Source organism: Sebastes umbrosus, chromosome 23 (genome assembly GCF_015220745.1).
Source record: "Sebastes umbrosus isolate fSebUmb1 chromosome 23, fSebUmb1.pri, whole genome shotgun sequence".
NCBI classification, from domain to species: domain Eukaryota; kingdom Metazoa; phylum Chordata; class Actinopteri; order Perciformes; family Sebastidae; genus Sebastes; species Sebastes umbrosus.
In genome coordinates this window covers 8,671,782-8,694,880 of record NC_051291.1, presented here as the reverse complement: position 1 = coordinate 8,694,880, position 23,099 = coordinate 8,671,782, and the positions used below count along the sequence as shown (strand labels likewise).

At 39.2% G+C, this 23,099-nt stretch overlaps 1 protein-coding gene and 1 long non-coding RNA gene across 7 annotated transcripts in view; one reads left to right on the top strand and one right to left on the bottom strand.

The window, feature by feature from the left end:
- Positions 1-23,099, bottom strand: part of sfmbt2 (Scm like with four mbt domains 2) — a 50,912-nt gene that overhangs the window by 10,400 nt on the left and 17,413 nt on the right. For 5 of the 6 annotated variants that reach the window (XM_037761166.1, XM_037761169.1, XM_037761165.1 and 2 more), the window contains exons 5-13: positions 18,260-18,280; positions 7,592-7,680; positions 6,314-6,563; positions 5,401-5,489; positions 4,860-4,961; positions 3,623-3,853; positions 1,780-1,906; positions 1,507-1,620; positions 1,375-1,417 (exon numbers count right to left, since the gene is read on the bottom strand). In XM_037761166.1, the coding sequence (XP_037617094.1) occupies positions 1,375-1,417; positions 1,507-1,620; positions 1,780-1,906; positions 3,623-3,853; positions 4,860-4,961; positions 5,401-5,489; positions 6,314-6,563; positions 7,592-7,680; positions 18,260-18,280 (1,066 nt within the window). The remainder of the gene's footprint in view (positions 1-1,374; positions 1,418-1,506; positions 1,621-1,779; positions 1,907-3,622; positions 3,854-4,859; positions 4,962-5,400; positions 5,490-6,313; positions 6,564-7,591; positions 7,681-18,259; positions 18,281-23,099) is intronic. The other variant, XM_037761170.1, reaches the window with a different exon arrangement.
- On the top strand, positions 32-21,966 carry LOC119483114. The gene is made up of 3 exons (XR_005205623.1): positions 32-170; positions 1,509-1,663; positions 21,733-21,966. It is a non-coding gene; the product is annotated as an uncharacterized LOC119483114 (long non-coding RNA).

Genomic DNA, 23,099 nt, shown 5'->3' with positions numbered 1-23,099 from the left:
ATCTAATCAGATGGGAAACAACAGAGCAATCAAATGATCGCTCATTGAAAGGATCAATCTCTGTAACAGCTACGAGAGTTTCCGTCAGATTTAGAGGCATGGTGTGTTAGAAAGCAACGGGGGGGACGAGGTGGCGGGGAGCGAGTATTGATGAAAGGATTCCCCTGAAGGTGAGGAATGGAATCAGCGGTTGGATGAGAGAGCTGACAAAGTGCTGCTGAACACCTCATATTTCTCCGGGGCTGCGTTCGCCAGCCGACGCTGTAACATGTCATTTGTCAACAAAATCAATCAGCGCCCCGGGAAGGCAATTCTTGCTCTAAAAAGCCACTGTTTCAATTAATGTCTTTGGAGTGACGGAGAGGGAGAAACGCCTCGGGGGTTTTCTGGAGGAACATTTACTTTTCGTTTTTTGGCTCACAGGTAGAAAGATGGAAGACAAAAGGCTGTGAATGAAACCGTTTTTCCTCCACGCTGAAGTGAAACAGACGACGGCCGTGGTTAGATTACAGCGGACAATATTTCACTTTCATTTCCATTTTCATTTTACACCTGGAAAACACATTCAGGAGCAGTTTGAATAAATGTTGAATTAGAGCTGAGCGATCAAAATTGTTCCCGATAAAATCTTCCACAATAAAGATGATGCATTTATGAGATTTATTTTCAATAAAGTTATGATTGAATCTGTTTTAGGATATTTTAATATATTTTTCACATTGCAATTAGGGTTGGGCGATTGAACGAATATATTGCCAATCGCCGATTGGCTGTCGCCGGTTGTTGGTTTTTTGGGTGATTATTTGGGCGATGTTTGTCATTTTATTTTGCTAATTTAACGGGAACAAGGGATGCTCAGCCGCTGTACAGCGGGCAGAGAGAGACAGCGAGGGGTAAACAACGTGTAGAGCATATTTTCACATCTAACTCTGCGAATTAAGAGTTTACTTCGACCAAACCAGAGTTTTTTATTGTTGGAAAGACTTTGGTGAGTTTTATTTTGTTTCTGTCGAGTTTGAATCAAGTGTGTTTTACGATGCTCCGCCGCTATAACAGCTGATCGACCAGCTGAAAGTATGGCAAGGGGTGAGGGGGAGCGGGAGTGTTTACACATTGCCCAACCCTAATGCCAATTCCTATGTCTGAATACTCTTAAGAATTAAAAGTTCATTGCTCTTTTAAGGGGTGTACTTGCATTATTATGCTATGATATTATCATCATCAGTGGCATAAGATGGTCTTAAAATGACAATAATATCGTTTATCGCAATTATTTCTGGACAATATATCGTCCAACGAAAGTAGTTATTGTGTCATGCCTGAGCGTGAGCCCCACATCAGTCAAAGTTTTGATGGATAAATGTGTTTTCTTACTGTTTCTCTGGCTGGACCACCGCTATCTTCTTCTGCTTCTGGCCTGCAGAAAAACACAGTCTGCATTAAGCTGTCACTCCCGACTAAATATGTGTGTATTTCCTGTGTGCTTGTGTTTGTGTGTGAACATACAGACAGGTTTGAGTGGAGGGGTCAGAGGGTAAGCGTTGGCCTCACACCAGCCGACAGGGAAGATGTCCATGGACTCGACGTCCACGATGCACTCTGACAGCGGCTTCGCCACACCTGGAGACAGCAAAAAGAGAGAGCGAGAGAGAGAGAGAGAGAGGTGAGCTGTCACACAACACAACACACCGAGACACAGCAGGAGTCCTCTGACACCTAATCCTCCGACACTTAATCCTGCACACACACACACACACACACACACACACACGTCTGTACCTTCCAGTCGGAGCCACAGCAGGCGTCCTCTGACCTGTGTGATCTGAGCCACACACACCTCCGCTGGCCGGTGAGGGTTCACCGCCTCCAGCCACATGTCCTTGGCAAAGCCTCTGTTCTGCCATGTCTGAACACACACATACACACACATGAGGAGGAGGAGAAGGGTAGAGGAGAGAAAGATGTAGTGTTTACTTTACATTTAGGACAACGATCTAACCTCAGATAACTTAAACCTGGACTCAGATTACAAGATATGAAATCTGATTTTCACCTCACACGAGCTGCAATAACAGTGATTTTGCCGGTTCATTGCATGTTATACACTTTTCCCAACAAAATTAGCACGTATATGCAGTTTCTTGTAGGAAAACCTGGTAAAAATATGCGACTATAGACTCCTTTCCCATTGCGAGTATGTCGTGCCGTTGCACTGGCTTTTTGAATTTGTTTTTCCTGCTGAGTCAGGTTTGACCTCATGGGCACGCAGGGTTATGAGTAAATGTTATGTCAGTCTCTCATTCAAACTTTCAAACCAGTTTGTGATTGTTGGAACAGTGGAAAGACTAACCAAGACGGTTTTGATGAGTTTTAACCCCCCCCCACAAGGTTAAATTACCGTTTCAGTCAATGGAGTCTGGTAGCTTTTAGGACCGCATATAACGGCTGCACCAGAGTTGGTGATTGTTTGAACAGTGGAAAGACTAATAATAACCAATAAGACTAATAAGACGAAGTCTGGTGGCTTTGTATGTTAACAAATTGTAATAATTGTCCAAATCCCTGTTGATTTTATTTATTATATTCACTTCAACGCGTGTCACTTAGCATCGCACCGGAAAAAATTGAGCATGTCCACACAGGTGTCATGTTTCCATCACTGCTGATCTGAACTAGAGCTGATAAATACCCGTGACTACTGCAGTTATTTGTCCTGCGAATGAATGCTGATTATAACCTTTCCCACTGAAGACAAAAGCCAGATGTTAGTGGGTTTTTTTTGTCCAGTGGGAAAGGGGGCCAGTGTACCCGAAGGGTCAAATAACATCTTGGTTGCAATCTGTGTCAGATAATATGATGAATATCCTGCTGAATTTTTAATTATATTTGGTTTAGTGATAATATTGTAATATATTTATAAAATATAACGTATCAGACTTTATCAGAGAGGCAATGATGCAGTTTTTAAACTTTTTTTTCTATCATTGTCCTTGGTGTTCACACAGTTCACCGACCTTTACCCAGGTGGAGCAAGTCAATGCATCACCAAAGCTTCCCAACGCTCTGGAAACAGGTATGTTCTGCTCTTTACCGGAGGTGGGAAAGTTGACGAGACATGCATTTGTCAAAGCAATCAGTTAGTCTTCGTCCCTGAGGCTTTTTCTCTTGTTAAAACCAAGACATGATGTTCGGAAACAAGTCAGACAAAGCGTAAAGCTCATCTTTGTGCATTCCTCTCTCACAAAAGACTAATTTATTCTTTAGCAGAAGAGTTTTCTAATTGTATGATTTGCATACAAGAGAAAAAAAAACATTTCAAGGATGAGGACTAACTGGTTGGATTAGCAAACTTGTGTGTGGTTAACTTTCCCACCTCTAATAATGAGCAGAGCACAGCTGCTTCCCCGAGCTTACTTACTTATTACTGAATTGCTTCTGGCTGTACGCACAGATTAACATCTCCCTCTCACTCTTGTGTTAACAGTTTTTTACTACTTCATGCACTTTTGGGACCTCATGTAATTCCCTGCAAAGATAATCCCACTTTAATCTGAGCAAATATTAGTAATATCGTTCAGAACTTTCTCGGTTTAAAAATAGTGTCGGATCTGGCCGGTCTTACATCAGGGAAGCCGGCGTCGGGGGCCGCCTCCGTCCCGCCCTGCTTCAGGTAGTCGGCCCAGTCGAAGTCCTGGCCCTCGAAGCCCCGAGGCCGTTCCAAACCCACGCCGTTCTTCAGACACCACTGGACGGGCAGGATGCCGGGCGAGTTGGCGTGACACACCACGAACCGTGGCTTAGTGTCAACGGAGAGATCGTCCAGCGTTACCTGGAAGTAGCTCTCGTTGTAGACCTGAAGAGGAAGAAACAAGCAGAGGAAATTTAAATGCAACATTTTGATAACAAATGCGTAAATCTGTTTGTTTCTTTAGTCGCCATCTTCTTTTTACTGTTAAAGGGGCATTTGCTTCGGTTTGGAGACTACAAATGCAAGATGCTCTGGAGGTGCACCATGGGAAATGTAGGATCAGGTGTTTTTTTATATCTCAGCCTCTGCTGCATTCATTTTCTTTCTTTTAATCTATGGAAATGCAATACTAAATTGCTGGAGGGCCCCCTTTAAGTCCGGTATGGAAGCAAACAAGGGCCATAAAACTAATGATTAATAAACATTATTAATAATTAATTAATACTGAATAATTATAGCATTGATGAACTTAATTTTAAAAAACAATTCTGATCAGATAAATTCATGTTTTGAATTTGCTTCCTTCAAAAGTATTTCAAAATAAATTATATATGTATGAATTATTACCAAAAAAGAAAAATTGTGCAATTTCAAAGACTTTCATTTTAAATATTTTTTGGAAGATTTGCACACGTAAGTGCACACTTCTTTATTTTGATATAGCACCCATTATCACCCAAACATTTTCAATTTGTGTGCAGAAAACCAGAATGTCACAATTTTTCAAAACATCAGCAGAAAGCTGGGATGAAATTTCAAGACTTAAGCTTTAAAATATTGACTTTTTACAGCTTTATTCCAAAAACAGAAGATTTAGATGTCACACAATGAGTCTACTTGTTTTATAATGCAACACATATAGCTCTACGTATTGAAGTCTTTATAAATACAGCACAGTGTAGGTAGATTTATTAAGAAGTCAGCATTAGTGGGACACATAAGAGATGAAATATTACAGTCACTGGAATCTAAAAGGCGACCTTCTTGGCAGAAACGTTAAAAATCCAATGCCACATTAATAAAGGCAGCTGAGGAATGCTCGAGGGAGAAGGTTGCTTGATATATATATACATGTTTCTATAGATAAGACATTGTTTGCGACGTGGCTCACCTTGGTGACAGAAACAGGGCAGATCTGTAGCTGCTCCCACGGAGAAACCATCTCCAGCTTCATCCCCGTCTTGAAGGAGTGCTCGGGCAGGTCTACGTGGTCCTGACACAGTAAAGTCAAGACTTTCAGACAAATGTGCTCCACTTTTGTTAACGTGCACACATGCGAGACAATGTAGGTCATGCAAACCCTGCTGGGTGGGCACGTAATGAATGAGGTAACATGCTATCCTCATCATCTCAGTATGGTGGCGAACATCAGGCCAAAATAAATATGAATTATTGAATTCCTACCAAATTGGTGCCAAATTACATAATTCTGTCAAGGAAACCCGCTAGTAAATTATTAGGAAATTACAGACGTGTAAAATATTGCGTTACTATTTATTATCCCAGTTTTATATCATAAATCAGCCTCAGACAATAGAGGTAATAGTGGCAACAAAACAAAGCTCATCTCATCCAGGTCGTCCTGCAGTCTGGCTCTGAGCCAACACACACACACACACACACACACACACACACAGACTGTAGTGACTCACCTTGAACACCTCCAGCGGCAGCGAGCTCTTCTGTCTAGCGTCCTCCAGAGCTTCCTGCCAGTCGGCGGCGCTCTTCAGCGACCTGAGTCCTGAGGAGCCGAGAGACGATGTGAAAAGTTGAAGTTAAAATACATAAAGTCAGTGTTGCCAGTGCAGTCAAAAATAATTTAATTCGTAAGGATTTTAATGAGGACTCTTGTGCTAGGCCCTTTAAGTTACATTAACTCATGATTTTCCCATAAAACTTCCACTTTAATCTCTTAAAATTTACAAAAAACAACATTGTTTGACAGTATAAAATACATAATCTGTATCTGTTTGTCCCAACAGCTCACAGCAGGTGTACAATTCTAACATTACATCCGGTTTTGTGCATCACTTTATACACATTTCCCCTCAAATTTAGCATTGCAAGTTTGCAATCTTTGGTAACTTTGGGCAACACAAGCGTATATCTTATTTTAATTATCATGTTTTTAAAGGCATTCATTTTCAATTTAATCTGCAAAAATGTTGCCAATCGTTTCATCATGTAAGTGATTACTTTAAAGCAAAAATGCCAAAGATTTACTCATTCCGACTTCTCAAATGTGAATAATTACAGTTTTTTCAGTCTTCCTTGACAGTAAATTTGATATATTTTAGATTTGACTGTTGTTGTTGACAAAACAAGTGATTTGAAGACGCCACCTTCGACTCTTTTTCACTATTTTCTGACATTTTATAGACCAAACTATCAAGAGATTAATCAAGAAATCAAGAAAGTAAAAAGCAGATCAGTTGATAATGAAAATAGACATAGTCGTAAAGGGCTAAATAATTAAGTTTGGGAAAAATCAAAGTTCCTCCTCATCACAACAGCAGCTTCAGGCCGGGCGGTAAATGAAAAGTTGCGAGCAGATTAGATCATCACCTGTCGGCGGTTCTAAGGCGAGCTGGTTCTCCAGAGCCCAGCCGAACGGGCGGAGCCTGACGTCCAGGTAGAACAGCCAGTTGTCCTGAGCCTGGTGGTCCTCAGAGAGGCCAGCGTAGCGTAGACGCAGCCTCCCTCCCACGTTCTGGATGACTCGGACCGGCCAGTAGAGGAACGGGCCCGAGACGTCCTGAAGCTCCAGAACCGAGCCCTCGACGATCAGATCCACGGTGTTCTTACCTCTCAGAGGCTGAGAGAAACACACGGAGAGACAGTTTTAGTCCTAACTCTCAAAAGATCATCTGAGTGGTTTATTGAGTTAAACCTCCTACAAAACTTTTTTTTTAAGAGCTTTCTTTTTGCATCATTGTTCTTTCCTTTCTAGTATGTGGTGTCTTTTTCAGTTTAGAACAATGATTTGACATTCTGAGAAATACGTTTATCTGCTTTGCTGCCGAGGGTTAGATGAGAAGATTGATACCACTCTCATATCTGTCTGTTATATATCAGGCTACAGCCAGCAGCGGCCTGCTGGCTCCAGCTACATATTTACTGTCCAGACATGGCGGCTGGTCTCAATCTTCCCATCTAACTCTGAGGGCGTAAGGCGCTCGATATGAACCCCAATGTCCCTGGGTCAACTCCAGTCCGGCTGAGTTCCTTTGTTGCACGTTGTTCCCCCCAAAGAAAGGCACAAAATGCCCAAATTTCAATCAGAAAGTGGCTTAGATCGAGACCAGTTAGCTCAAAGGTCAGCTGTGTTTCATATTACAGAGAACAGAAAATCTCCTTTGTGTAAATCCTTCCTCTATTTTCTAACAGTGCTTTGCAATAAGAGACAAAAAAATAGCCGCTAAAGGCCAAACCATTGTGTCCAAACATTTGCATTCATTGAAAATCAGGCTGGTTAAATGTATTCTTCCTCTTCTGTACTGTAGCGTCCTATTTAACAATGACATTAAAGGGATAATTTAGGTGTTTTGAAGAGGGGTTGTATGAGGTACTACCTACAGTAGATGACGGTCGGCACGCCCCCAGTTTTGGAGAAGCAGACAGGAGTACCAGCACAGTGCCGATCGTATACCTTGACTATGACACAACCCCACTTCAAAATAAACAAACTATTAAGTTCTGCTACAACTACAAAAGTTCTGTCTTTTCCTTTAAGTCAGCGAGGAGAAACAATAACATTAGAGACAGAATTGTAGAAAACATGACGTACGTAATTGATGCCCCCTTCCCTTCCCTATGAGAGACTCTCAGTGCGAACACACTCACCCCCTCCAGCAGGTTGGCCGGTGCCGTTCTGGCGCCGGTCAGGTCCTGAACCAGGAACTCTGTCCAGTCGCTGTATTTCTCCTTGATGGCTGCAGAGAGACAAAAAAAGAAAAACACAGAGCCAAGGCTGAGAAACACACAAACAATCAGAGTGAGCTCACTATTGTGCTGTTGATGAATTATTAATTACGAGCCACTACGTTGAACTGTTAAGTGTAGTCACCAGAGAACAGCATGCATGAGTAAGTGCATGCATATACTTGCAAACACAAACAGCATTCGTATTAATATGTTTTTTTTTTAAAGGCAGATACAGATTTTTTAATTAAAACTGAAGATGTGATGTATTTTAACAATGAGTGTCTCTGAATTTGATCATTTTTATGCAAAACAAGTGAGAAAAAATTCACGTATTCAGTGTTTTCTTTTCCTTGAAAAGCCTCTGAAGCCTTGATGGTTTTATTCACGCTGCAAACATTAATGCTCAATACTGATTTATGGCTCAGATCTGATTTTTTTTAGGCGTGCATCTGGCAGGTTTCAACACAAGTAAACACATCAAAATGAAAAACACTGATTTATGTCGTATTGAGCGGTGCCATTTAAATGTTAATGTGCACAATAACAGCTGCAAATTTGAGAGTAAAATAAAAATGAGGGTTAAGTAGGCAAAACAAAAACAAAAACTTTTGATGATGGCTTTATGAAGAGCAGAAGTGGCTGTTTCCTCTGCAGAGATGTAAGAACAGAAACAGGTTTCATCCAGAATTTCAGGTATCAAAGGTTAGTAGTGACTGGTAACTTCCACTGGGAGCGGTAAACGGGTGGTGCATGAATTCAGAATGACTGTTGAGGCTGAGGTCACAATGCCACAAATTAGATATGTGTCAGCTTTAAGACCACATATGAAAGAAGCTTAAATCATAACTGAAAATGTCAGACTCAGAGTGACTTTAGGAAACAGATCTGTGGCACAAATGAAGGAAAGAAAACACTGAAATCTTGAATGCTACTAAAATAATATGAATATTGATGTAAATTATCTAAAAACAAATTCAGTTTACCAGATAGACGATAGACGACCAAAAAGATATATTCATGTCAGGGCTTTCCCCTAAAAATACCCAGTGTGGTATTATGATTTCTGTCTGATTCGACCTCGCCTCAGTTTGTAGTTCAGACGAGACATGAGGGGAATTACGTAACGTCTCTTAACTAAAATATCCCCCAAAAATGATCACACAGTTGAATCAACTCCTCTCTAAAACAACTTTTATAACATTCATTGCAGGACTATTGTATTATACCCAAATTCCACTAAAATTAGCGTGTATATGTAAGCTGTTTTTTTTCCCATGTGTCACGTTCAACGTCATAGACTGGCACCAGAAGCAGGGTTGGTAAACAGTGAAAATGTTAAGGTGGTTACTTCTTCTTTTTTGTTTTGTTTTTATATCTATTACTTATTCAGTCTCTCTTTCAAACTCTCAAACGAGAGTTGGTGATTGTTGGAACACTAACAAAGACGGTTTTGATGAGTTTTATGTTGTTCCTGTCGAGTTTGAATTAAGTGTTTAACAATGATCCACGAGGCAAAATGACTGTTTCTTTCAGTGGAGTCTGGTGGCTCTGAGGAGAGCATATAATGTCTGTTTCTGACAGATTAATCAACAAGGAAAATAATCGTTAGTTGCAGCCCTACAAACCCCCGTCTGCCACAAAAATACGTTCCCATACAACCAAACTGCATTCTCAATTATGTTTCGAGGGAAACGTATTTCCTCCCGGATTTTTAAACACGTGGTTAAAGTTGAAAATTGAAACAAAACAAAACAAATGAAGCAACAAAACTACTTTGTTACGTTTAGTAAAAAATGCATCATGGTTTGTTTTAAAATAACTAAGTTTGTTACGTTATTTAAAATAAGTTGACTTTTAGTTTCACGTGGGACATGAACAGTGGTCTCCTTGGGGAAAGTCCTGTATTTGTTTGACCCATCAACCAAGCCCTTCCACCCACCCAGTAGTGGACTTTCTCGCTTGTTATACTCGCTATTAAACCACGTAACTTTCATTAACGTTAATACACCACGTAACTTGAAGTTGTGTACAGAAGGTAACCCACAAGTTGGAAAACTCTTGTGAGATGGTTAAGGTTAGGCATTGACCTTGAATGGATAATGTTAGGATAGGTCGTCGGGCAGCGAGTCTCACGAGTGTTTTTGCAAGTTTTCACAATTTGCGGGTTACCTTATAGACATGACTTTCAGTAATCACATCCCCTGCTCTGTGTGTCGCTTGTTGTACTAAGCAGCCTTCTGCAGACTATCATTACAAACGTATTTATGATACGTCAAAGACAAACGTAATCTGTGACAAAATATTTCCCTCAAAACGGAACTGAGAATACAGTTTAGCTGTATGTATATGTCATTTTTATGAGACAGGGCTGTTCTAGCAAACTATTGACCTATACTATAATAATATAGCGAGTTTTTGTCTGTGAGGAGGCCGGCTGTGATTTATTGGCGGGCTGGATTCATCCCTTATTTGTGGACAGACTTTGCTATCCTCGTGGGGACCAGCAGAACATGAATCCCCTCAATGTGCCTGTTTGAACAGATTTGTGTCCCTACAATGTGACCATAACATGACAACACAAATAAAACACACATCCCAGGTGGACCAGAGCTCCATCTCTCCAGAGTCGTGCTAAAAAGCCAACTTCCAGCACGTTTGCATGAGGGGACATGATGTGGTTTTTATCGGCTTCCTGTTTCCCACAGTGCACCAGTGTTATCTAATTCCTGCGTTGTTCGTGTATCTTTTCATTTGCTGTTTATCCCTCCCCCCCAAAATACAGAGCTTACATTCCTAGGAAGATGCTGAGCGGCCTTCAGATTCCTGCATGTTTTTCCTGTTAGTCACTTACATACAAAAAAAAAACCTCCACAAACTCAGACACTTGTTGGGAGTCAGTGAAACGTTGCCGAATGAGTCACGGTTACAGAATGACTACAACACGCTGTGTGAGCTGACATTCCCTGCAGCAGTGATTAGCATCAAGCTGAAGAGAAAATGAAATATAGTCCATACACTGAAACATGCTGATAATGAAAGCCGGTTCTGGGTTCAGGTTGTTTGGCTCAGTCAAGTGTTTTTGTTTTGTTTTCCAGCGTAAAGAGCAGATTAGTCTCTGAGCACATATCCTGTGTTTATCATGCAAGAACTTATTTTGTGGCATTTTCAAGTCTTAAGTAAACAGCTGGAAAACATATAGTACAGGGTTTTATATGTAATAAACACGTATAAGGTCCTACCCCTTTCTATAACTTTAATAACTTAAATAATGGACTTAATGTTTATTATAAATAAAATAAAAATAACATAATAAATAAATAAATATATGTTCGAAAAGGAGTAGGCAGAAGTAAACACATATAAGGTCCTACCCCTTTCTCTAACTTAAATAATGAACTCAATGTGCATTATAAATCAAACAAAAATGAAATAAATAATAAATAAATATTTGTTTTAATAAAATAAAATAAATATATAAGTAATAAAATAATAATAAAATAAATAAATAAAAATAATAATTAATTAATGCATAAATAATAAAATAATAATATAACAAATAAATAAAAAATAATAATAAAATTAAAAAAATAAATAAATAAACAAGCGTCACAGAAGAATCCACTTTAACCGCTACTAATAACCAGTTAGTTAAATCATGAAAAAACTGTATATTAAGTTCTCAACTGAGATATTTAAACGTTTTTCTTGCTCGTGTTACATCTCCTTTATTCCTACTTTTTCTGTCATCAGCTTGTTCAGTTAAACTCGTTAGTTTGCTCACTTTTTTATGCTTTCAGTGCTTCAGTTCAGAGGACACTTCAGCTACTTTCAGTGATTACACTTCAACTGATTACAGTTGCTTTCAGCACTTTTACTTTAAAGTGTTTATTTTAAAGTATGCTTCAAACAAAGTGCTTGTCATTTCCGATTCCGACAATCTGACAATCACGCCCACATTTTCTACAGAAGAGCCTTACATTCACCAAAGAAAATAACATTATCACTCCAGCAATGAATTACTGCTTAATTATTAGCTCTCACAGCTGTCAAAATAAAGCATGAAATAGCATAAAGTATAATAAAAAATGTTTGCAGTGGCAATAGAGGTGAAAATCGTAATCAGGTCACAGAACATGTTGCTACACCTGCTACCAGATGTCATAATTATGAGATGAGTTTTTATCTCCACTTCTGTAATTATCTTCATTTGTGCGATTAATCACGTCACATCCCTCAACTTCAACTTCCAAAAAACATTTCACATGCAAAGAATAGTCATTTTGAATTCAATTAAACCTATTTATAGTATTTACATCTGCAATGTCCAACACAAATGAGCACATTTACATTTTCTTCTAAAATCTTCTTGTTCTTTCGGACACTTCTTTGGCACCTAACTAGTCCTGCATACATAGAAACACACAGCTTCTTAAGGAGATGTGTGCATCTATTCTTTCTTTTTTATATATCAAATTTTGTTTTGGTCTATTCTTTATTGTTTTTTTTACTGGAAGACTAGAGCGAGTGATGTACAGTGAGAAGAAAACCATGTTTTCACCCACTAACTCGAACATTGTGTAGTTGTTTAGAAAAACTGAGCCATTTTCTAGTTTGTTTTGGAAACAGTTGTTCAGATACTTAGTCTAGTTATAATAAATCCGAAGATTTGAGTAATAATAACTGACAGTTGGCTCCACAGAGGCTGCTCAGGATCTTAAATACATAATTGACTTATGAGATCAATTCAATAAATCCTCTTCGGACTCCAGAGATCCTCCCTGAATCAAATCAACAAACTGTGGAATTTACTTGGCGAAATAAATCAGCGTTTTTCCTGCGAAGGTAACGTGAACAGTGCGTGTCTCTATACGCCTGTTTAATAATAGTGTTTTTTCCTGTGAGACTATTTTCTTTCCTTGCTGCTGCTGCTGCTGCTGGACTTTGTAAGAACACACACTGTACACACACACTGCTGTGTTGATCTCGGGTGTGCAGAAATAGATAAACTATTTTTACAGATCCTGCTGAGATTAGTCATGAAGCCATTTAGAGCTCAGCCGAAACGGTAGCAGCAGAAGCTAAAACTTCCTTCACCCTCTCTCTCTCTCTCTTCTTCCTTCTCCCTCCCCCACTTTGCAGTTTCATTATACCGTAGTGCATTTTTTATATATATAAATAATGATCTATTTTTCTTCATTTCCATCCCAAAGGCAGCAGACACGTAGAGGTGAAAGCCCGACTTTCACATAACAATAAGTGCATAATTAACCTTGAGGGAGGAGCTCCTCAAAACATCCCCCATACCGCTACGCTATCGCAGAGCTTTCCTCCTCCTCCTCCTCCTCCTCTTCCCAGGCTGCACCAAAGCTTGGCTGAAATCATGCAAATATCCAGCATTAAAAACAAATACATGTATGAAACCTGATATTTGCATATTGTGCCAGCTCCTCTTCCCTGTAAACAAACGCCGGCTCTGTGCACACAGGGCTTATTTAAAAGCTTTCCTTTGGATAATCAATGTTATAATTAAAGAAGAAGAATTGTCTCAGCAGCGCAACAGATTCTAATCAGAGTTAATGGGAGCAAATTACGCTCGATTCCCCCTCCGACTAAGAGATGAACAGCCCTCTGAACACACAAGGTATAGAAAGCCAAGTCAAACTATTACCTACTTTCATTTCAAGTGACGGCCGTGAGTGTAACGACCGCAGCATTTAAACTGTCACACAGTGTTTATTGAGAGAGTTGTGAACCGCCGAGTGACACCCGGACAGTTTCAGGGCGCCGTGCTGTTAACATTTTTATAGCCCTCTTCACGACAGGGCAGGGCATATTAGAGCAGTTTGTGTAAATATGAATTACTTTAGTGATGTGTTTGCAGTAAAGAGGCCCGCGGGAACGGAGCACATACAGTGAAGATGTGTGTGTGTGGAAGGATTGTCATTGTGTCTCCATTCATGAAAAACCTACTCAAGTAGCGAGTGGTGGAAGATCTTTTATTTAAAGGAGACAAAAAATTTTATTTTTGGTTTCTATTAGAACATGTTTACATACTTTAATGTCTCGCTGAATATACCTTTATCGCCGGTCTCTTTAAATAGCCCAGTCTGCTCTGATTGGCTTGCGAGAAAAATGGTGCACCTTTGCAAAGGTAGTTCTCAAGCTGTGGGCAGTATATGTATACACCCAAATGTATGTGCTCAAGCACTAAAAAAGCGAGTTTGTCATGATATGTCCCCTTTAAACTTTAAAAACAGAATGGTTGTTTGCATGGTGCTGTTTAAAGCGATCTAAAATAAAAATTATAACAGCTAGAGCATTCATTCTTTTTGCAGCAAAAAGCTAAGGCTTTTGGCTTTTGCATCATCACGTTGCACACTCACGATGACATCATTACATTACGTTATGTTACTTTACAAAACATTGTGAAATGCTCAGTGGCACCAGAGTATTGCCTCGTAATGCAATGCTCAGAATACTTGGCAATGACTGCATGACAATCAGCAGTGAGACAAGGCCAACCTCTCTATCATATTACAAGGGTGAATAAAAGAGTGTTAACGCCGCAGAGCTGAAACAATCCGTTGATTATTCAAACAGTCGATTTGGCAAAAAGGCCAAATATTCTTTTGTCCCATGCAGCTTCTCATTTGTGAGGATTTGCTGCTCTTCTGTCTCTTATGTGATAGTAAACTGATTATTTGGTCTTTTACTGGTCAAAACAAGAAATATGAAGCTAGTGTCTCCAGCCTGTAGGAAACTGTGAATGAGCATTTTCTGACACTTTACAAACCAAACCACATCTCATAAACCATTACGAATGGCGACTCGTCACCTCTGGATACTCCAGAAAAACGTTTAAACTAACCGTTGTCGATCTAAAATGAAGACAATTGATTCAGCAACTGCATGCCTTATTTCTCGCTTCAGATGTTTTCAGAAACACATTTCGGTGGACTATTTTCGTAATATAAGAGAACGTTTCCAAACGAGCCGCCATGTTCGCCCGGTTTGAAATCACTACAGGATACACTCAGGATTGTAGTGTGATACTTTTCCATGATTGCAAATAAAACATGTTTTTCTTCAAACGTGGTTGATATCATACGGACTTGTGGCTCCTACAGGGGCATATACCATCGTTTCCCAACCTCGTAGCTCGTGGTGAGTCTACCTTAGATGGTTATGACATTATGGCTAATAACGAAAATCTAAATATGAATGGGATTTTCACTTCTGGAGCCTCACTGTTGAGCTCTATAGTGTTGTGGTGGTGCTATCAGGTAAAATCCAACACTTGACTATAAATCAATTCCTTCACAGTGGATATCTACGGAGGGACTTTTGTCCAGAAGCATGACTCCACCTTTAGCATCAACTGGTAAAAGACAAAATGTTTCACAAGGGTCACACTCAAATCAAAGCAGCTCTTTGTGTTTTTCTCTATTGTCAGCCTGAATGCAGCCTTTAAAGACTAACTAAACAACACACACACACAGAAAGCAGAAGACGGTCTATCTCAGAGCATCATCTCCAGCAGGCTCTGGCAGGAAGCAGCGTGGTGAATTCATTATGCAAATGATCTCTGTCGGGATCTGTTCAGCGAGCGGCTACTTTACCACATGACCAAACTTGTGATGTTGCTTTAAACAGCTCTTTACATGAATGGATGAGTGTCTCCTACACACATGCAGATGCACACATACGTGCACATGCACACGAGAGTCTGTCTGAACAAGCTCGGATTATGTTTCTGAATCTGTTCGCTCGTACCTGCCAGAAGCTCATTGAGAAAAAGACCTCAAAACTTTACATTTTTTCATGCATTTTCCTGTTTAAAATCAATATAATCTTCATAATAAATACACAAAAATCTGTATATTATGAGTAACTACATATGAATTACAAGTTTCAGCTGCAGGTGAGGTGGAAAAAATCAACAACCCTGTTAAACTGTCTTTCAAAATGGCTTTTTAATTTCTAAAAATGAGCAAATTACGCAACAGAAGCGCTCGCAGCGCTGCAGACTCATGCGCCGTTCCTGCAAAACGGAGACGCTGATTAATACGGGCGCTGATTTGACAAGCACAAAAGCTTTGCTGAACGCATCAGTTAGCAGAGGAGCATTTAAAGTGGCGGAGCCGAGAGGGACACTGTGTGAGTCTCAGGAGTGAGTGAGCGAGTTTGACGAGGGATTTAGGAGTTGTTTGTTATAATGCGGTTTGTCCAATTGAAACGCTTATCTGTATTCAGGTTTTGCACATTCTACCAAACTGGGAGGAAAAATAAAATCCTAGTAAGACAGTTGTTGAAAGTGAGTCAAAAATTTTGGAAGTGAGCCTCATGAGGGAATTTTTTACTGCTTTATGTAGAGCAGCCAATTAGACGCCTGTCTGGCACAGAGTCATAGTGAAACTGTCTGATGATCTCAGGGTGGAAATATCACAGTCCTCTTAAAGCTCAGTTTTATAGAAAAACCTTCTCCTGATTGATATGTTTTAATCCGTTTTTTAAATTATTGTTCATTAAGTTCTGCGTTGACCCTTTTAGATCTTTTATTTCCTGCCACTTCATGACGGTTTGTATCTGTTTCAAATGTGATGAATATATAGTTTGCATTGGATGTGTCCTTCATAAAAAAATGCAGAATATTGAGTAATAACCGACCAGTACTGAAGCAGTGTCGTTTGTAGGCGATATACTGTAATGAAGGTAAACACTGGGGCTGACCCAAATGCTTCGAAGCTTCATAGCTTTGACCGTTGCCATGGTGATCGACCTCCAAATCAGTATTCGAATGCTTCGTTTTTTTGTGTTTTTTTTGTAGTTTTTTTGTATAAATCCCCAAATAGCCCATGAAATGAGGAATAATCCCACAACATTATTCATTATTCATATTCAAAATTAATTATTATTAGTTATTCTCAGACGGATTTCACCGTTTGTTGTGTGTAGAGGTGCGTGTGTGTACAGTAGGGCAGTAGCAGCACTGAAACGGGCACTGAAACGGGAGACATCGAGACCGACAGACAGAAGAACATGTCAGCCACCGCTCTGCGAAGCGTCGAATACCTTCGAATACCCAAAAAATGGTATTCGAGACAGCCCTAGTTAACACAGTGAACGGCTGTGCGTAACGGCATGGCACTCCTCAGAGGCTTCGGATTTATCAACATATCAGTCCTTCATAGTAAGTCCATCTCACATTTGATCATGTGGTCAGTTATAGTCGACCAATGTATGTAAACTTGCCATCGAAGGAACATAACCTTCAAAATAAGCCACAACTATAACCATGCATCATAGTTGTGCTCCGGTACTTAAACAAATATCACAAATACACCCCAAGTATGTGAGGTATAATGTACATCAAGCCGGTCATTGTTGTGAAATAAACCCTGACAGGGCGATGCGGTTCGCGGAAGGGTCTTGCATCGCCCTGAAGGGGTTTATTTCACAACAATGACCCCGTTATCCCGCTTATTATACGGCTACTTACTTAAGAAATCAATAATCTGACACAAAAATGTACTGCAAATCAGTACTGCGCCCATAGCAACGGTCTGTTATAAAGAAATAACAGACCGTAGAATGCTGTGATTGACCAATCAGAAGCGATTATTCAGCAAAGCCGTATAATATATATATATAACGCTATTACATCCAAGAGTTCTTAGAAAGCACAACAGCACATGGCATTATCAGTATTAGTATTAGTTTTTTATGCATTATATATGTATATTTGTATATGATTTTCAGTCATATCACAAGCCAAATAAGCCTACATCCTCACATCCCTAACCATAGCAACCCACTCACATCCACACCTTGAAAAAGAAAAAACAATATATAAGACAAAGTGAGAAAAAGAGGAAGAAAACGAGTCCAATCCATCTAAATTTTCCACATAATTTTCTAAGACTACACATGACAACAAAGCACCCTGCATACTTAATTAATGTCTGTAGTTGTTAATGTTATCAGAGAGTGTGTGATGTAACATCAGCAGTTACAGTCTGTAACATCTGGTGATTTTTATCAGCCAACTTCTGACCTTTCTACAGACTTGCGACATGTTTTCTTTCTGATACAGGACACAGTTTGTCTGTTGCACATGAGCGCCGGCCTCTTTATCAAAGCATCACATTTCTCACTGAGCTGCTGCGTTTTGCACTAGTTATCATACGAGCACAGCTTGGCAGTGTGTGTGTGTGTGTGTGTGTGTGTGTGTGTGTGTGTGTGTGTGTGTGTGTGTGTGTGTGTGTGTGTGTGTGTGTGTGTGTGTGTGTGTGTGTGTGTGTGTGTGTGTGTGTGTGTGTGTGTGTGTGTGTGTGTGTGTGTGTGTGTGTGTGTGTGTTATCACTCGGCTAAGACACTCAGCTAGAAAAGGAGACACATGCAAGAGGAGGCAAGGCAACTGAGCTGTGAGGTCACTTCCTGTAGAGAGGTGAAAAGAGGAAGAGGAGGAGGAGGAGGAGGAAGCACGCTGTACATGCAGCTCTGAGGCCTAACACAGTGTTGATTTCATGTTAGCCACTAGTGAGCCAGGCAGGCGGGTTAGTCAGAGGCACTGTTAGAGCTGCTTACCTTTTCTTAGGTAAATGTTATCTGAGAAACAAAAAACAAACAAAAAGGAAACCAATAAAACAGGTAACTGTGACACAGGTGTAACACACACACTCTCTCTCTAGTCTCTCATATTGCAGCTGACTAAGCAACACACACACGTAACATGATGCAAAGCCTTGAAATGAAGCAACAAAGTACTTTTTATTCAGAAATTGACAGTATCTCGCAGAAGCCCCTTTAGGGAATATATAACTGGTATCATTACATGATTTCTGCTTCAGTTTGCGTCATTAAACATGCAGCGATGTCGGCTGTCCGTCATTATTAAAAGAGAAAAAGGGAAAAATAGGAGCTTTTTGAGAGGCACAGGGAGAAGCTGTTAATAGTAACTGAGCTCAGTGATCACGGGATTATTACTGTAAATTATGTCAATTTCTTAATGAACTTCAGCTGCTTTTCTTAATTTATGATCAAACAATAGTATGATAGATAGAAAAATGTACTTAAACATGCACAAGAGTACATTTTTGACCTGTGTTTTGTACACCAATATTCTCAAATGATGAATGTGATCGTTCAATCAACTGTTTCTCCGACAAAAAATGTTTATATGCTGCCTGGATTATGTTACCTGGCAACGCTATTCCCCCATTTTGCAGTTTAATATAAACGTTTCCTTGTTATCTTAATATGCAAAGCATTAGGATTCCTATGAATGTATTTTCATACAGAAATGTATTGTATATTGATGTAATATTTAAGAGGCAGGTTTGCTTTCAAAGTTTAAAAACATAAAAACAACAATTTAATAATTTGCTGTGCAAAAAGATCAGAGGACAAAGCATTTAAACTAGTTTTCTTAAAGACTTTTTGGTAGCACTTTCTATTACGCCCATGTCTAATATGCGTTATAGTCTAAAAATACTTACAATGCTGTATAATTATAGTCATAAGCACACATTCATAATGCTTTATAACAATAATTATAACACATTACAAAGCATTTTATCATAATACATCATAATTGCTGGTCACTCACTGACATTGTTTTTTACAAGGATCAAAATCTATTATAATCCCCATAGTTGTAATACATTATAATCATTGTTATAATGCATTATGATTAGGATGTCAAACGATTAAAATATTTAATCACATTTAATCGCATGATTGTCCATAATGAATAGTGATTAATAGCAAATTAATCGCAATTTTCGGTTTAAAATGTACCTTAAAGGGAGATTTGTTAAATATTTAAAACTCTTATCAACATGGGGGTGGACAAATATGCTGCTTTATGCAAATGTCTGTCTATATTTATTATTGGAAATCACTTAACAACACAAAACAATGACACATATTGTCCAGAAACCCTCACAGGTACTGTATTTAGCATAAAAAATATGCTCAAATCATAACATGGCAAACTGCAGCCCAACAGGCAACAACAGCTGTCAGTGTGTCAGTGTGCTGACTTGACTATGACTTGCCCCAAACTGCATGTGATTATCATAAAGTGGGCATGTCTGTAAAGGGGAGACTCGTGGGTACCCATAGAACCCATTTTCATTCACATATCTTGAGGCCAGAGGTCAAGGGACCCCTTTGAAAATGGCCATGAGAGTTTTTCCTCGCCAAAATGTAGCGTAAGTTCGGAGCGTTAACGTTTTATTATCACGTTAACTTCGACAGCCCTAGTTGTATATGAATGTCATTTTTAAGAGACAGGTTTGCTTTCAATAGTAAGGAGCCCAGGAGTAGCCATAGAGAGAAAAAATAATGATTTAAAGGATGCCACAGGTGCGCCAGGTTAGCCTTGCCACAAAAATGCCAAAAGTAATTTGGCAAGGTCCCGTCGCACTTAGCAGGGCGCATCGCATTGTGTTGCCTGTCACAGCCACAGATCTACCTGTAGGCTATTATAATAAAAAAATGTGGAGCTCCAGACTGGTCAGCCTTGTTTAAAAACAGATGACGCGCCCAGTCGTTTGTGGAGCTATGTGAACTCAATATGTCAGTCTACAACACGCCAGTTGATGTGAAGGAGGAACTATGTAGAATAATTAATCAATACGGCGTGTTTAATGTGCACTTTAGCACGAGGGGGGTTCTGTGGTTATTTTACAACAGTCTGATGCTGGTTGCACAAAATGTAACCAGCAGATCTGCCGTTTGTAATTGTGGCTTGACACTCAACACGGATAAATTAATTAAAACGTGGGAATGTACAATAGAGTTTAAAAATATCCTTAAATTTACACCAGCAACAGTTTGATCATTTGCTTTGCAAGAAATAAGAGGATGAAAAGTTTAAACTAGTTTTCTTAAAGACTTTTTTTTAAAAGAAAACCCAAAGTAGAGCAACATTACTCATCTCCGCTGGATTTATACATATTAAAACTTCACACCTAAACAAGTTGGACAACAATCTGAGCTCTTAAACGGATGTGATATGAAATATGCAATCATGTAAAAATTAGTCGATCGACAGAATAATAATCCAAGATTGAGGGATTGCCTCCACAAGGCTCTCAACATGGTGACGGCTGAGCCAGCGGTTAGCATCTACTCTGATTATCTAATTTAGCATCTTTAATGAATGTGATTTGAAATATGCAATTCTTCATTCTAGACCTGAAACAATTAGTCGATCGACAGAAAATTAAATGTCAATCATCATTTCAGTCATTTTTAACGGAAAATGCCTATAATTCACTGGTTCCAGTTTCTTTAATGTGAACATTTTGCTGGATTTCATGGTCTTATATAAATGTAAACTGAATATATTTTGGATTGTTGGTCGGACAAAACAAATAATATGAAGGCTTGGGGAAGTTGTAGGGCTGCAAGAATCGATACGATACGTATTGATACAGGGGTTAACATTCAATATATGCGATACAGTAATCAAGACGATATATTTAGCGATTTTTTAAAATTATAATTTTAGGAAAACTGTCAAAGAACACACCACCATATGCATAAAATATATAAAAAAATATATTTTATTTAAATAATTTTATTATATTTTTATTTATTTATAAAAAAAGAGTAAAAAACATATAGTTTTTTATGCACTCAGAACAGTTGGATCTGCATTTGCATTCATCACAGAGGACGCATAACTTTGCAAATGAAATAAAGCATTGAGTTATTCTTTGCATGTAAACTATTAATTAATTAAAAAACAATTCAGTGTTTTTGAGAATTGATACAGTATTACAAACTATAGTATTGTGATACTCGATATTTTCTTACATCCCTAGGAAGTTGTGATGGACATTTTTTACTATTTGCTTTTTTCATTACATGGACGATTAATCGAGAAAACAATCGACAGATTGCTGGATAAATAAAAATAATAATAAATTGCTTCAGTCTTTAGTTGTATCATGTTTGGTGACTTTAAATACAAAGTGAAACAAACAAAAGAAAAAGCTACCCCACTGCAGCGTTGAAAGCAAATTCAATTTTGTTTCCTTGCTTGACAGATAATCCATTGAGATGTGACATTTTATGAACCGCCTGCTGCCACGAAACGTAAAAGAGGAAGTTGGTGAAAAGGCCGGCGCTGAGTGAGAAGGACATATGGAGCTGGTGTGAGGGCGAGGACACCCGAGTCAGGTGGAAACATATCCAGGTCATCTCCACAACAACGGAGGGCCGCGCCATCCATCAGTGGGGAAGTGTCGAGAAAAATAAATGGTCTGAACAAGGCTGGGGAGGCTGAGTCATCTATCTGAGGGCGAGGGGGCGCCGCTGCAGGTGGAAATGTGTCTGATGGCGAAGTTGTGATATTGTGGAAGGGACAGGAGGAGGAACGGCTGCTGGAGAAGTTGAGGAGGACGTTTTATTTTGGAAAGGTTGAGCTCACGTGTTGAGGATGCTCTCTAGATATGTTTGTTGTAGGAAAAAGAGGCGACCCGTGTTGCGTTCAACGTGGCGGCGACTGAATGTGATGTGATAAATGGCAGTTGAGCCGTCTTGGCAATCAAAGCATTTGAGGGAAACCAGTCTTTCCACTCAGTTTGTGTGCAAAGCATTCTTTGAAAAGGTAAAGGTGGGAGGTGTTCACGTGTTGTCTGTGTGCGTTAAGGTCAAACTGACACTCCTGATTACATGTAGTGACTCAACCATTAGCGGACCTGTTGTGCTGATACACCTGATATCCTTTGATGCCAAAGATTTTAAAGTTCTCAATCAGATTTCTTTACATTCAGGATGGAAAAGCCGTAGAAATAATAACTGTGAAACATGGACAAAGTCCAAAGTGCAATTTAAGGCACATACGTGTTCATATGTGCGTATCGTCATTGCAAGAAAAAATAATGTTAAGTCTCCAGATTTTTTTATGTTTTATGTTATGGCCAAAACAAAAACAGTCTTTCCGGACCGGAATGGAAATTTCAAAGGAGAACAGACTGGCTGCATTGTTGTCGGAGAAGCCGGTATTTCAATTCAATCTCTGATGACATATCATGGTCATTTTATGATTTATTACAGCAAATATATCACATATTGGTCCTTTAAAAAAAGGAGTAAAATCCCATCCAAAAATAGCGAAGTCAGTTTTAGTCATGTAGCCCAAAATCCCAAATTTTCCTCAAAGAGCTTTACAATATGTGCAACACATGACACCCTCTATCCAAAAAAAACTTGGAAACTAAAATACTTTCATTAAAAACATTATTTATCCACAGGTTTTACGACATCTGAACGATATGATTCATACTTGTTTACAGTAAACAACTTCCTGCTGCAACAAGCACAGCTCGGAAAATTCTTTACTTCCACAAACTAAACAGAACTAGAATTACCGCCTCGCGGTTGTGTGCCTCTGGCAACCAAAATGTCGTCA